Source organism: Balaenoptera physalus, assembly GCF_965194825.1.
Source record: "Balaenoptera physalus genome assembly, chromosome: 2".
Lineage (NCBI taxonomy): Eukaryota > Metazoa > Chordata > Mammalia > Artiodactyla > Balaenopteridae > Balaenoptera > Balaenoptera physalus.
Window position 1 is genome coordinate 166,518,478 of NC_138883.1, and position 16,455 is coordinate 166,534,932.

Sequence of the window (16,455 nt, forward strand, 5' to 3'; positions counted from 1 at the left end):
TCTACGGTCATTTGCCACCATGTCATATGCCCAGGGTAACCTTTCCTAGAAGTTCATCTCTCCATTACATCATTTTACAGCAATATTTTGTGAGAGTTTACAAACATGGTACTTAAAACCTTTCCGAATATATACTGGACGAAACAAAAACTAGTTAGGGAGATTATTGGAGAAGCTCTTGAACAAAGTTAGTCAACTTCTTAATACAAACAGCAGAGAGGTCAACTGGGACATATATTTCTCTTCATTTGGTTTCTACTAATAAAAGGACAAAAGAAAAATTTTAATGTAGATGAAAACTTTGAAAATGACAGGAAGATCCCAAAGAAGGCTAGAATAAAAGGAAAATTTTGGTTTAGGGTTTCTCAGTTTACAAAATGTTTTAACATACATACTTTTATCTCTAAGGTAGAAAGAGCAGATAATTTCACACTCTTTGTATGGTGTTAAGTAATAAGAAAACAAAAACCCGGATCATATAGGTAATAAACAGTGATGCTAAAACTAGAACTTAGGTCTTCAAATCTTAAGAATCCAGTATTTTGTCTCCCACTCCCCCCATTATTATGGCCTCTCAGCAGAAGTCACCATGATAAATTACTCTGAACACTTGATCAATTTAACAAGTATGTACTGAGAGTATAATGCGTGCACATTTCTACAGTCAGTTCAACCAAAGAAACCATAGGTAAAAATTCTAATGAGAAAAGAATACAAGCTTTGAAACAAAGGAATCCAGGAAATGAAATGCTGTGTCATCACACAGTTCTACACACAAAAAACTCATGTATGACTTCATTTGAACTACTTACATATGCAATGACCTTATTTACAAATGTCACTTTCTCAGGTACTGGGAGTTAGGGCTTTAACATATAAATTTTAGGGGGACACAGCTCAACACATAACACACAAAATACACACAAAAAAATAGATGAAGTAAAGGGTCAAAGGTCATTTTATTGTCTGGGGAGTAGCAACAGAAACTCATGCAAGACTATAATAAGAGGCATATTGAATACTTCATATTATCCACAAAAGGAAGACTAAAAGAGTGTATAATGACATCAAGTTTATAGAAGGGAGAAATGGAAATTAAAAATTAATCCAAAAGAAAGCAAGAGAGGAAACAGATAAAGAGGGACAAATAGAAAGCAAATACTAAGATGATAAATTTGAACCCCAAAATATCACTAATTATACTAAATATAGATGAATTAAATGCTCATCCCAAATTCCTAAAATGGTAGACGTAAATAATAAAAGAACTATATACAAATGGAAGGCAGTAACAGAAAGATATCTGGAAAATACCTATCTTTTAAGAAAATAAACATGAGTTGAAGAGGAAATCACAAGGAAAATTAGACTGTTTTGAACTGAATGAAAATGAATACATAATATCAAAATTTGTGGGATACAGCTAAAATACAAATATATAAATATTAAAAATACCGAATATAAAGCTCTACATTTAAATAATTCAGTGTTCAGAAAAAGCTTACAGCATTAAAATTTAGAAAAGAAGGAAGTTCTCAAATCAATGACCTAAACATCCACCTTAAGAAACTAGAAAAAGAGCAAATTAAACCCCAAATAAGTAGAAGACAGGAAAAAATTAATAGCGGAAATCAATGAACACAAGACTAAAAAACAACAGAGGAAAATCAATGAAACCAAAAGCTGATTTCTAAAGAAAATCAGTAAAATGGATGTACTTCTAGAGACCCTGACCAAAAATAAAACAGAAGACACAAATTACCAATATCAGAAATGAAAGAGACATCACAACAGATATTAAAATGATAATAAGGGAATATTATAAACAACTTATTCCAGTATATTCAACAATTTGGATAAACAGTCAAATCCCTTCAAAAAGAAAAACAGCCAAAGCTACCTTAAGAAAAAAATAGATGGAATTCCACAGAAATGCTTGTAGAAAAGAGAAGAGGAAGGAACACTTCCCAATGCATTCTATGAGGCCAGTATTACCTGATATGAAGAGGACACAAAAACATTAAAATATAACAAAATTGTAGGCCTATCCTTCATGAAAGCTACTAGGACTAATAAGTGAGTATAGCAAAGTTACAGGATAAAAGGCTAATATACAAAAATTAATTGTATTTCGATATACTCACATCAGAAACTGAAATTAAAAATACAATTCAGAATAGTATAAAATATGAAATATTTATGTATAAATTTGACAAAATATGTTCCTAAGAGAAATTAAAGGAGACTTAAATAAAATAAGAGATATACCATGTTAATGGATCAAAAGACTCAATACTGGGACTTCCCTGGTGGCGCAGTGGTTAAGAATCCGCCTGCCAATGCAGTGTACATGGGTTTGAGCCCTGGTCCGGGAATATCCCACATGCTGCGGAGCAACTAAGCCCGTGTGCCACAACTACTGAGCCTGCGCTCTAGAGCCTGTGCTCCGCAACAAGAGAAGCCACCTCAACAAGAAGCCCACGCACTGCAACAAAGAGTAGCCCCCGCTCGCCGCAACTAGAGAAAGCCCGTTTGCAGCAACAAAGACCCAAGACAGCCAAAAAAAAAAAAAAAACCTCAGTATTGTTACGATGCGAAATCTCCCCAAATTTATCTACAGATCAATTCAACTGCAATAAAAATTCCAGCAGAATCTTTTGTACAAATTGACAACTTGATTTTAAATTTTATAAAGAAATGTAAAGAACTAGAATAGCCAATACAATTTTGAAAAGAAGATAACAGTGGGAGGATTTATACTATCTGATTTCAAGGTTTATTATATAGCTTATTATCAAGACAAATTGTATTGGTGTAAATATAGACATACAGATTAAAAAAACAGAATAGAGAGCCCAGTAATAAACCAACACATACACAGTCAATTATTTTCAACAAAGGTCCCATGCCAACTGAATGGGAAAAGTATAACCTTTTTAACAAATGGGGCTACTGGATAGCTGAATGTCAAACAAACAAAAACCACCTCAATGCTTACCTCCCACTATATACAAAAATTAACTTGAAATCTCACAGACCTAAATTTAAGAGCTAAAATTGTAAAACTTCTAAATGGAAACACAGAAGAAACTCTCAGTAACTTTGGGTTTGGTAAAGACTTCTTAATTTGGACAGAAAAAGAATTTAGTATAAAAGAAAATATTTAATAAACTGAACATCTGAATTTAAAACTTTTGCTCTTCAAAAGACACTATTACTAAAATAAAAAGCAAGTTAGGGTGCTTCCCTGGTGGCACAGTGGTTAAGAATCCACCTGCCAACGCAGGGGACACAGGTTCGATCCCTGGTCCAGGAAGATCCCACATGCCATGGAGCAACTAAGCCCGTGCGCCACAACTATTGAGCCCATGAGCTACAACTAGTGAAGCCCATGCACCTAGAGCCCATGCTCCGCAGCAAGAAAAGCCACCACAATGAGAAGCCCATGTGCCGCAACAAAGACTAGCCCCCGTTCGCCACAACTAGAGAAAGCCCGCGCGCAGCAACGATGACCCAACGCAGCCAAAAACAAACAAATAATTTATATATTAAAGAAAGCAAGTTATAAACAAGAAGATATTTGCAAAACATATAGGTGACAAAAGTGTTCAAAATATGTAGAGAACTTTAAACTCAATTATAAGACAAGCATGGGCCATAGATTTCAAGAGAGACTTCATAAAAAAGATATTCTAATGGAAAATAAACAGATAAAAAGATGCTCAGCATTATTAATCATTAGAGAACTGCAAATTAGAATCACAATGAGATAGTCCTACACATCCACTAGAATGGCAAAAAGAGTGTTAACAGCAAAGGTTGGCCAAGATGTGGAGCAACTGCAACTCTTACACATTGCTGGTGGGAATGTAAAATTAATAGCCACTCTGGAAATCAGTTTGGCAACTTTTAAAATATTTAGATATACACACATCACACCTTCCAGTCATTTTACTACATGGTATTTACCCAAGAGAAATGAAGGCATAAGTCCACACAAAGACATGTACAATGAATCTTCATAGAAGACTCATTTATAATGGCCAGAAACTAGAAACAAATCAAATGTCTATCAACTAATAAATTTTAAAAACTGTAGTGTACCCATACAATAGAATACTACTCGGCACTAAAAAGGGAAAACTATAGAAACATGAATAAATCTCAAAACAGAGTATGCACTGTATGCTCCTATATACATAATATGTTAGATCATGCAAACTAACCCACTATGGATTATTATTCAGTGATAAAAAGAAACAAACTACTGATACACTCAAACACTTGGAGGTATCTTAAGGGCATAATATGAGTAAAAAAAAAAAAGTCAAGCTGAGCACCTAAATCTATAAAGCAAATATTAACAGAATAAAGGGAAAAATAGACAGCAATACAATAATAGTAGGAAACATTAATACCCCACTTGTATCAATGGGTAGATCATCCAGACAGAAAATCAATAAGGAAGACTAGCCTTAAATGACATGTTAGACCAGATTGAATTAATAACATATACAGGACATTCCATCCAAAAGCAACAGAATACACATGCTTCTCAAGTACACATGGATCTCCAGGATAGATGAGATGTTAATTAGCCCACAAAACAAGTCCTAAATTTAAGAAGATTGAAATCATATCAAGCACCTTTTCCTACCACAATGGTATTGACATTAGAAAATCAACTACAAGAAGAAAGCAAAACTCACAGATGTATGGTGATTAAGCACATGATCATCTGAATAGATGCATTTGACAAAACTGGACAAAAACATTCATTTATGGTAAAATCTCTCAACAAAGTGTGTATAGAGGGAATGCACCACAACATAATAAAGGCCGTATGTGACAAGCCCAAAGCTAACATCACACTGAACACATGAAAAGATGCTCAGCATCACTAATCAACAGGGAAATGCAAATCAAAACCATAATGAGATATCATCTCACACTTGTTAGAATGGCTATTATCAAAAAGACAAGAAGTAACAAGTGGTGGCAGGGATGTGGAGAAAAGGGAACTCTTATGCACTGTTGGTGGGAATGTATACTGGTCCAACCACTAAGGAAATCAGTACAGAGATACCTCAAAAAATTATAAATAGAACTACGATATGATCTAGAAGTTCCACTTCTGGGTATTTATCCAAAGAAAGTGAAAACACTAATTTGAAAAGATATATGCACCCCAATGTTTGCTGCAGACTATTTACAATAGCCAAGATATGGAAAGGACTTCAGTGTCCTTTGATGGATGAATGGATATAGAAAATGTGACACACACATCCACAGACACACACAGGAATATTATTCAGCCATAAAAAGAAGGAAATCGTACCATTTGTGACAACATGGATGGACCTTGAGGGCATTATGCTAAGTAAAATAAATCAGGTAGAGAAAGACAAATACCAGATGATCTCACTTTTTTAGAGGAATCTTAACAAAAACAAACAAAAACCAAAAAAACTAAGCTCAAAAAAAAAGAGAACAGACTTTTTTTTTTCTTTTTTTAATAACTTTACTTATTTATTTGTTTTTATTTTTGGCTAGGGTCTTCATTGCTGCACGTGGGCTTTCTCTAGTTGCGGTGAGCGGGGGCTACTCTTTGTTGCGGTGCGCAGGCTTCTCACTGCAGTGGCTTCTCTTGTTGCGGAGCACGGGCTCTAGGCACGCGGGCTTCTGTAGTTGTGGCTCACGGGCTCTAGAGCGCAGGCTCAGTAGTTGTGGCGCATAGGCTTAGTTGCTCCGCAGCATGTGGGATCTTCCTGGACCAGGGCTGGAACCCCTGTCCCCTGCATTGGCAGGTGGATTCCTAACCACTGCGCCACCAGGGAAGGCCCAGACTGGTTTTTATAAGAGGTGTGGCTGTGGCAGTGAGGGGTGGATGAAATGGGTGAAAGGGTACGAATAAATAAGTCATGGGGATGTTATGTACAGCATGGTGACTATACTTAATAACACTGTACTGCATATTTGAAAGTTGCTAGGAGAGTAGATCTTAAAAGTTCTCATCACAAAAAAAATTTTTGTAACTATGTGTGGTGATGGGTGTTAACTATACTTACTGTGGTGATTCCTTTGCAATACATACAAAGTCAAGGGACTTCCCTGGTGGTGCAGTGGTTAAGAATCCGCCTGCCAACTCAGGGGACACGGGTTTGAGCCCTGGTCCCACGTGCCGCAGAGCAACTAAGCCCATGTGCCACAACTACTGAGCCTGCACTCTAGAGCCCGCACACCACAACTACTGAGCCTGTGTGCCACAACTACTGAAGCCCGCATGCCTAGAGCCCATGCTCCGTAACAAGAGAAGCCACCACAACGAGAACCCTGCGCACCACAATGAAGAGTAGCCCCCACTCGCCATAACTAGACAAAGCCTGCGCACAGCAACAAGGACCCAACACAGCCAAAAATAAATAAATTAAAATAAATTTATAAAAAAAAAATACATACAAAGTCGAATCATGTTGTAAATATGAAACTAATATGTTATATGCCAATTACACCTCACTAAAAAAAAGAAAGGAATAAAAATGAAAAGGCATTAAAAAATGTCTACATCAAGAGGTCACACAATGAATGATTCCGTTTATATAATGTTCTCAAAATGACAAAACTCTTGAGAAAGAATAAATTAATGGTTGTCAGAGGTTAAGGATGGTGGGAAGGTGATGGGTGTGAATATAAAGAAGCATGAGTGATATATTTGTGTTCTGTATCTCGACTAGTTCTATATCTTTATTGCAGTGGTTGTTACATTAATCTACACATGTGATAAAATGGCATACAACTATACACAGTCATTGTACTTAATGTCAATTTCTGGTTTTGAAATTGTATTGTAGTTACATAAGATATAACTATCAGGGAAAACTGGGTTAAAGGTACATTAGAATTCTGTATACTATCAAATCATATCAAATCAAATGGGTTTAAGAAAGCAAAGTGGTTTAATATCAGAAAAACAATCTATATAATTCATCTCATTAACAAAATAAAGGTTAAAAAGCTATAATCATAACTGACACAAAAAATATTTGATAACATTTTACAACATTCATTTTTAATAAATAAAAATTCTTAGCAAATCTAGGAAGAAATTTTGATTTTTAAAATTCACAGTGTGACGTTAACAAAAATGGCAGAGTAAGGAACTCCAAATCTACTCTCTTTATAAAAGCAACAAAAAAATGGTCAGAATCTATCAGAATCAAGTTTTTCTAAACTCTGGAAATTAATCAAAGGCTTGCGGTACTATGGGTAACATGTACTAAAGAAAGCTGATTCTTGATAAGAACAGCAACCTTTGTGCTACATTAACTTACCCCAGTCTTATTCCCTGTTCCACAGCTCAGCACTACCTATGAAAATAACAACCATATTCTTGATTGTGGAGGGAGCAGAATGAACTAATTTTCAAGGAACTGTAATCATTTGTTTTGATCTGTTTCATGGCTCCTTGGAAGACCGATCAAAAGGCTTGTCTTTATTTTGCCTAACTGAAAACTGGCCTAATGCTGAAAGCTCTTCCCTGGGGGCATTTTGGGAAAATGGTTACTGTCTAGTATCTTAGCCACTGCTTCCTGAGGCAACAGAAAAAAGCTGGGCAAACAACAGATTAACCAAAAAGCTTGAGAAGAAAGGCTGAGGAATAAGATGCTCTGAGAATCTAGGCCACGTGCATGCTCAAGGCTGTGAGCATGGTAAGAAAAGACCTGAGAAGGACTTAAGTTCTCACCTGCTGTTGATCTTGAGGCTCTTTGGAAGCAGAAAGTAAAAGCTAAGGCAGAATTGTCAACTGCCTGACTGGGTGTGGAAGCTGAGCCCCAACACATACACAGAGCCCATGGCAAAGACTGAAAGAAATTTTGGCTCCAGGCATTCAAGGAAATCTCTGTCCAATTATTAGCTGATCACTAAGCTAACTGAATAGAGACTTCGGTGGCTACACAAAACAAAGGAAACAGAGTTTGTAGAATTAGTACAGAAAAGTCAGTAAACAAACAAACAACAACTACAATAAGCCAAACATAACAATAAATCCTGGAAAGGGGAGAGAATCTGATTTTTTCAGAGCTGCAACTAGTAACAGTCACAATACCCAGTCTTCAACAGGAACAACGATAATTACCATACCTGCAAAGAAACAATATAGTATGGCCCAAATAAAGGAAAAAATAAATAGAAACTGTGCCTGAGGAAGACCAGACATTGGAATTTCTAGGCAAAAGCTTTAAATCAGCTATTTTAAATATTCAACAAGCTAAAGGAAACCATGCTCAAAAAACTAAAGGAAAGTATGAGAACAATGTGTCACCTAGTTGAGAATAAATCAATAAACAGGTAGAAATTATTAAAAGGAATAAAATAGAAATTCTGAGGGTGAAAAGTACAATAACAAATTAAGAATTCACTAGAGGGGCTCAACAGCAGATTTGAACAGGCAGAAAAAGAATCAGCAAACTGACAAATAAACCCACTGAGATTATCTGTTCTGAAGAACAGAAAGAAAAGAGAATTAAGAAAAATAAGCAAAGCCTCAGAGGCCTGTGGGATACCATTAAACATATCAACATATGCTTAATACGAGTAACAGAAAGGCGAAAGGAGGAAGGGGAAGGGGGGTGAGAGAGAAAGAAAGAGAATATTTGAAGAATAATGGTCAAAACTTCTAAAATTTGAAGCTCAATGAACTCCAAAAGGATAAACTCACAGGAATCCACATCTACATACATCACAATCAAACTGATCGAAAGCTAAAGACAAAGAAAGAATCTTCAAAACAGGAAAGGACAAGTAACTCATCATGTACAAGTGATCATCAATAAGATTAACATCTGATTTCTAATCAGAAACCAGAAGGTAGTGGGATGATGTACTCAAAGTGCTGAAAGAAAAGAACAGTCAAACCAAAATTATTTATCTGGCAAAACTATCCTTCAAAAATGAAGGAAAAATTTTGACATTCCCAGATAAACAAAAAGTGAGAGAGTTTGTTGCTAGCAGTCTGGCCCTACAAGTGCTTAAAGGGACTCCTTCAGAATGAAATGAAGGGACACTAGACAGTTACTCAATGGCATAGGAAGAAATAAACACCAGGATAGATGTTTTTGTATTGACACAGGTAAATATAGAAAACAGCATAAATGTAATTTTTGTTTGTAATTCTTTTTCTTTTTTAATCTCACTAAAAGACAACTGCATAAAGCAATAGTTATAAATCTAAGTTGACAGGCACACAATATATACAGATTTAATCTGTGACAATAACATTATATGGCGGAAAGTTTAACACTACTGAAACTAAGTTGGCATTAATCCTAACTAGATTGTTATAAATTAAAATGTTAATGTAATCCCTAGAAAAACCACAAAATATATGTCTGAATAAAGACCTGTATGTGAATGTTCATAGCATTTTTATCATAGTCCCAAAGTGGAATCAAACTAAATATCCATTAGCTGAAGAATGGATAAACAGTATGTGATATATCCATATGATGGAATATTATTTAGCCATAAGAAGAAATGAAGTACTGTTAAATAACACAATCTTGAATACTTTATGCCAAGCAAAACACAAAAGGCCACATACTGTATGATACCAATATGTGAAATGTCTAGAAGAGGCAAATCCATAGACAGAAAGTAGATAAGCAGTTGCCAGGGAAGGGGAGAGAGGAGAACTGGAGCTAACTGCTAACAAGTAGAGGGTTATTTATTTATTTTCTTGGTGTGATGAAAATCTTCTTGAATTAGATAGTGGTGATGGTTGCACAACATAGTAAATAGACTACAACCACTGAACTGTGTGCACTTTTAAATGGTGAATTTTATGTTATGTGAAGTGTGTCTCAGTAAAAAATGTTATAGAAAGCCTACAGCATATATCACATTTAACAGTTAAACAATAAAAGAATATATAATTTTAATAATGAAATAAAACTTTTAATAAAGAAAGCTTTTTTGAGATTGGAAATGAAACAAAGATACCTATTATATCACTTTTATTCTACATGTACTAGAGATCCTTAGCACAAAAGAAAAAAAAGTGTAATACTCAGAGAAACTGTTAAAATTAAAAAATAAATTTAGCAAGGTTGCAGGATACAAGGTTATTATACAAAAATCAACTGTATTTCTATATAGCAAATATAATTGGAAAGTGAAGTTTAAAAAAACAGTATCATATATAATGTCATCTAAAAACACTAAATGACTAGGAATAAATTTTGTTTTAAATGTGCAGTATATACACACAAAAACCTGTGACACATTAAAAAAAATTTTTTTAAAGACCTATATGAATGTATTTATTCATGGGTTGTAGAGTCAATACTGTCTGGATGCCAGTTCTTCCAAAATTAATCTATATATTCAATGCAATCCCAATTGAATATCTCAGCTGAATAATCTGTGGAAAATTGCAAGTTACTTTAAAAATTTATATGTGAATGTAAAGTGGCAATCTTATAGGAGGAAAAGTAAGTTGGAAAATTACTATACCAGATATCTAGTACACAGCTACAGTAATTAAGATTGTGTGGTATCAGCACAAGCATGGAGAAATAGATTAATGGAACAAAGCAGAAAGTCTAGAAACAGACCACATGGTTATGGACACTTGTTCTATAATAAAGGTGGCATTTGCAGAGCTGTAGGAAGCAGTCTTTTCTTTAACTGGTATTGGGTCAATTGGTTTGGAAAACTTTTGAAAAAAAATTAAACTTAAAAAAAAAAAAAAATTAAACTTGATCATTACTTTACAATAAACACAAATATAAAGTCCAGGGGATTATGAGTCTAAATGTAAAAAGTAGAATACTAAAGCTTCTAGAAAAATTTGGAAATATCTTTATGACTGCAAAGTGGGAAAAGATTTCTTAAACACAACACAAACATCAAATAAAGGAAAGGAAAAGACTGATGACTAAAATTAATAACTCTGGTCATCAAAAGACACCATTAAGAGAATGAAAAGGCAGCCAAAGTGGGAGAAAACATGTGCAAAGATTCACTTCTGAAATACATTAAAAACCTCTTTACAAATCAGTAAGAAAAAACACAGGCAACCCAATTAAAAAAAAAAGACTTGAAAAGGCATTTCAAATAGGAGAATATCAGTGTCCAATAAACATAAGAAAAAGTGTTTAAACTTATTCATCAAAGGTTATGCAAATTAAACCATAATTAAATATAACTACACACCTAACTCTATGGTTAAAAACATAAAAGACTTGACCCAGTGTTGGCAAGGATGTAAAGTAATTGAAGTTTTCAGATCCTGTTGCTGAGCTATAAATTGACATAAACATTAAAAAAAAAAAAAACTATTCAGAATTATTTACTAAAGCTGACCCTGCAACTTAACTCCAAAAATAGAAATTTACACATACATGTACTGAAAGTACAACAGTGTGCAAAGGAAACTTACTCACTATAGTCAAAAACTGGAAACAACATCAATCTCCAACAAAAATAAATTGTGCTATATTTCTAAATGGATTATACAGCAATGAAAATGAACAAATTACTGCTACACACAATAATGAATAACTATCACACATACTATAGGAATAGAGGAAAGCAGATGCAAAATAGTACATATGGAATGTGTTAGGGACTGAATGTCTGGGTCCACCCCCCCATCCATATGTTGCAATCCTAACCCCCAATGTGATGGTAGTAGGGGTGGGGCCTTTGGGGGTTCATTAGGTCATGAGGTTGGAGCCCTCATGAATGGGATTAGTGCCCTAATGAAAGAGACCCCAGAGAGCTCTCTCACCTCTTCCACCATGTGAGGACACAGCAAGAAGACTGCTGTCTATGAATAGGAAGAGGGCCCTCACCAGACACCGAATCTGCCGGCGTCTTGATCTTGAACTTCCCAATCTTCAGAACTGTGAGAAATAAATGTTTGTTGTTTAAACCACCCAGTCTATTATATTTTTGTTGCAGCAGCCTGAAAGGACTAAGACAGGACGATTCCAGTTATAAACTTCAAACAGCAGGAAAAACTAATCTATGGTTAGAAGTCAGGATAATCATTATCTTTGTAGAAGAAAAGAAAGGTAGTGACCAGGACGAAGCATGAGTGTGGCAATGTTCTATTTCTTGATCTTGGCAATGGTTAACTTGATTTACCATGTGATAGTTTACTGAGCTGTATATCTATATTTTATGTACTTTTCAGTATGTATTTTACTCAATTAAAACAAAATTTTAAAAATTTACCTGTTTTTTCTGTGTTCTGTTCCTGTTTTCCAGCCAATCATCCATTTGTTCCTCAATTTCTTCTATAGAAGTTCCATGATCATAAGATTGAATATATGTACTTTCTAAAGGTGTATATACAGGAAATTCAGGTTTTGGTTTTTTTATTTTAACTTTCTTCTGCTCTAAAAAAAAAAAAAAAAGTTTAAAAGAACCAATCAATAACATAATAGCTTCTAACATTTTATTCATAGACCATTCTTGAAAGAACACATAAATATATATTGTTCTTTCATCAAAATAGAATTGCTTTGCTATAAATAGTTAGCTGTAAGTTTTACTGTGCCCTACCCACTGCATTGTTTTAAAATAAAACTCACAGGTGCTAATGATAGATGATTATGATATAACCATCATATCAATTTGTATATATCTTTAGTGTTCAAGGAACTGTTCAGGAAACATTTCATTATGGCATAGTGCAAAGAGCCTGGTCATTAGTGTTTTAATCCTACCTTTACTATCTAATAGTTGCACAATACTGGGCAAGTAACTTAACCCTTAGAACAAGTGTCCATTTTCTCTTCTGTAAAAGGGAGCTATATCTAACCTCATAAAGTTGATGTGAGGAGAATTATATATCCCCTAACATACTACTTGGCAGAAAATTAGCTCTTAATGGTATACATTCATCTTTTCAATATTTTACAAATGCAAAATATAATCTGGCAACATCAAGGGTAGTTATCAATAGATACTTATCAATTTATCAATTGGCCTCTCCATTAAATCCCTTTCTGATTAGAGAGTTAACACTGAGAAGCAACTTCACTCTTGATTACTACTGTCAAACTCATCCATCCTTATAACCATATCTTCTCCATCCTGTGTGTGTGTATGTGTTATAATGCTAACGTAATAAAATTAATATGATATTGGCATATGAAGAGACAAATTCCTAGAATAGAACAGAGAATTCATAAATATTTCAGTTCAGTGGGAAAAGGATTTATTAAATGATGCTGTCACAAATGAATACCCATTTGAAAGAAAATTGGACACAACCGTACAATATATACCAAAATAAATCCCAGTTGGATAAGAGACTTGACTTTAAAAACCAAAACAAAAATCTTGCAAAAAGAAATCTAAAATACTACCTGTACTATTTAAAGGAAGACAAAATCTTAACTAAGACTGAAAACCCAAATGCTATAAAAAAAAAAGATAAAAGACAGAATAAACAAATCAAGAGAGAAATAACAGATTTGGAAAGATCATCTACAATTCAGAGTACAAACAGAAGACTGATATATAGAATACATAAAGAGATATTATAAACTGACAAGAGGATAGGCAGCCCAATAGAGAAAAATGACCAAAAATAATGTGCATTAAGAATACAGTGTTATGGGAACAGTTCTACTTAACGAGGCTGTTACCTTTCTAGAAATTACATGGTATCTAATACCATATTTTATCCTATACTGCTTCAGTACCTTTATACATCCAGGCTTTTGAAATGGTGACTTAAAAAAAAACCAAAACACCTTAATACCAAAATAGGAAATTAGTAACTTAAATGACATATGAGTCTAATTTAAAAGTATGAAAACATAGTGTCACCAGAGTACAATATGAGGCCAGGTTTTCTTGTTTTTCAAAATTGTTTTTCAGAAAAGAGGAAGAAACCATATAAATGACTCCTTATGGGGACTTCCCTGGTGGCGCAGTGGTTAAGAATCCGCCTGCCAATGCAGGGGATATGGGTTTGAGCCCTGGTCCGGGAAGATCCCACATGCCGCGGAGCAACTAAGCCCATGCGCCACAAGTACTGAAGCCCATGCACCTAGAGCCCGTGCTCCGCAACAAAAGAAGCCACCACAATGGGAAGCCCGCGCACCGCAACGAAGAACAGCCCTGCTCGCTGCAACTAGAGAAAGCCCACGCACAGCAACGAAGACCCAATGCAGCCAAAGATAAATTAAAAAAAAAAAAAAAGATTCCTTATGAAGTCGGTCATATTACTCAATTTTTCACAATTTCTTTATTTTGAGCAACAAATTATTGCTAAGGGAAAATACACATAAACTAGAACGTATCTCATTGCTACTAATTTTGGTTGCTTATAGAGAATCAGTTATAAAAAGGAAGCAAATAAATTTGGTTTATTTCTGGGGTGTTGATCACAATTGCAAGTATTTGAATCTTTTAAAATATGCATTTAAAAAAATCATTTTAAAAAAATAATACAAAACTTCCACTCCCGGAAAAATGAAGAAGTACTTTTTCATAGTCCTCCCACTAAGAAAAACTAAAAATTCTAAATGTTATATATGAAACAAACAGAAGAATAATCTGAATGTTGGAGAGAAGACAGACCAACTAGGAATGGCAGGACCCAGTGAGCACCAAGGTGGTAACTTCCCTGGGTTTCTTACAGCCTCATATATCCCAGACTTGGTCCCAGAGAAGCTTGCAACCCAAAACCACTGAAAGGCACAGAAATAATAACGGTAATAATAAAAAATTTAAAAAGCTTTCTCTTTCCAGCCAAAAGGACCAGAAAAGCAGCAGCATATCAAGATAAACTTTTAGATAATAACCGATCTACTTCAGGCAAACAACACAGAAAAAACTGTGGCCACACCCCACCCCCATGCCAGCAAAGGCTAGTGGGAAGCCTAGACTTCTGCCATAGTGAGGCTGTAATGAGGCACCCCAATCTCAGAGTGATGTGGGAGAAGGCTGTGTAAGAAGCCAAGCTTTCATGTCTGCTGAGAGGTGATGGGGATCCCCCTTCCCATGTGGAAACAGCAGAGACTAAGTTGGTAGTCTGGGTTTCCAAATCCACCCAGGGATAATGAGGTGTCCCTCCTCCTCCCTGCCAGGGTGGTTTCAGAGGAAGCCTAGAGGGCAATCAGGGCTTTCACAACGGTCCAGCTGAGGCACCCCCCGCGATGTCAGGGGAGGCCAGGTGGCGAGCAGTTAGTAGACATTCTTGCTTATCCCAGCCAGGCTGGGGTAGGCGGAGACCTACTGGCAAGCAGGAGCACCTACACCCACCCAACGCTGAAAGGGTTCACAACCAGCCTCCCCCTCAGCTGTAGCACAGGCCATGAAGGGAGCCTGGAATTCCACTCCTACCTGACTGTAACAGGGCAGCAACCCTCCCCTTTCCACTGCTAGGCTTTGTTAGAGAACACCAGGTAAAAGAGAGGATTTGAATAAGATCCAGAGTCTTATAATACCTGAAATGTCCAAGTTTTAATTTAAAAAAAACAAATCATTCATCATACCAAGAACCAAGAATATCTCAATTTGAATGAAAAAGATAATCAATAGATGCCAACAGATGAAAGAGATATCCAAATTATGTGACTAGGATTTTAACGCAGCCATATAAAAATGGTTTGACAAGCAATAATACACATTCTTAAAACAGATGAAGAAATAAAAAAGGCAACAGCAAAGAAACAGAAGATATACAGAAGAACCAAATAGAAATAGCAGAACTGAAAAGTATGCTAACTGAATTTGGCACATTTTTCAAGTGCAAAATGCAAAGAACTGTCAACGCAAAATTCCATATCCAGTGAAAATATCCTTCAGGAATAAAGGGGAAACCAAGACCTCTGCAGACGAAGGAAAACTAAGAGAATTTGTTACCAGCAGACCTATCTGATAATAATGGCTAAAGAAGTTATCTGAACAGAAAGGAAATCATAAAAGAAAAAAATCTTAAAATAGCTGGAAGGAGAAAGAACAAGAGTAAGAGTAAAAATATGGGTAAACACAATAGATTTTCCTCCTCCTCTTGAGTTTTCTAAGTTATATCTGACAGCTGAATGGAAATTATAACATTCAATGTATGTAGAGAAAATATTTAAGACAGTTATAAGTGGGAGACATAAATGGATGTAAAGTGAGGTAATGTTTCTATATATCACTTGAAATGGTAAATTGTTTACACCAGTAGATTGTAATAAGTTATGTATATATAACATAATACCTAGAGCACCCACTAAAAACGCTATACAAAATGATATACTGAAAAAACACTATAGATAAATTCAAATGGAATTCTAAAAAAATAAACAACATTCAAGTAACCTACACAAGAAAGTAGAAAGAAGAAAACAGAACAAATAGAAAACAAAAAATAAAATGGCACACTTAAGCCCTAATATATCAATAACTACATTACAGGCAAATGGTCTAAACACACCAATTAAA

General features: G+C 35.1%; 1 protein-coding gene and 1 long non-coding RNA gene across 2 annotated transcripts in view; one reads left to right on the forward strand and one right to left on the reverse strand.

Annotated features, from left to right (window-relative positions):
- LOC309655029 overlaps positions 1-12,232 on the forward strand; it is a 62,585-nt gene extending 50,353 nt beyond the window's left edge. The window contains exon 5 of the long non-coding RNA XR_014260554.1: positions 11,965-12,232. This is a non-coding gene — a long non-coding RNA (uncharacterized lncRNA). The remainder of the gene's footprint in view (positions 1-11,964) is intronic.
- DNAJC1 (DnaJ heat shock protein family (Hsp40) member C1) overlaps positions 1-16,455 on the reverse strand; it is a 194,577-nt gene that overhangs the window by 70,002 nt on the left and 108,120 nt on the right. Inside the window, exon 8 of the mRNA XM_082449735.1 lies at positions 12,241-12,404. Within this exon, the coding sequence (XP_082305861.1) occupies positions 12,241-12,404 (164 nt within the window). The remainder of the gene's footprint in view (positions 1-12,240; positions 12,405-16,455) is intronic.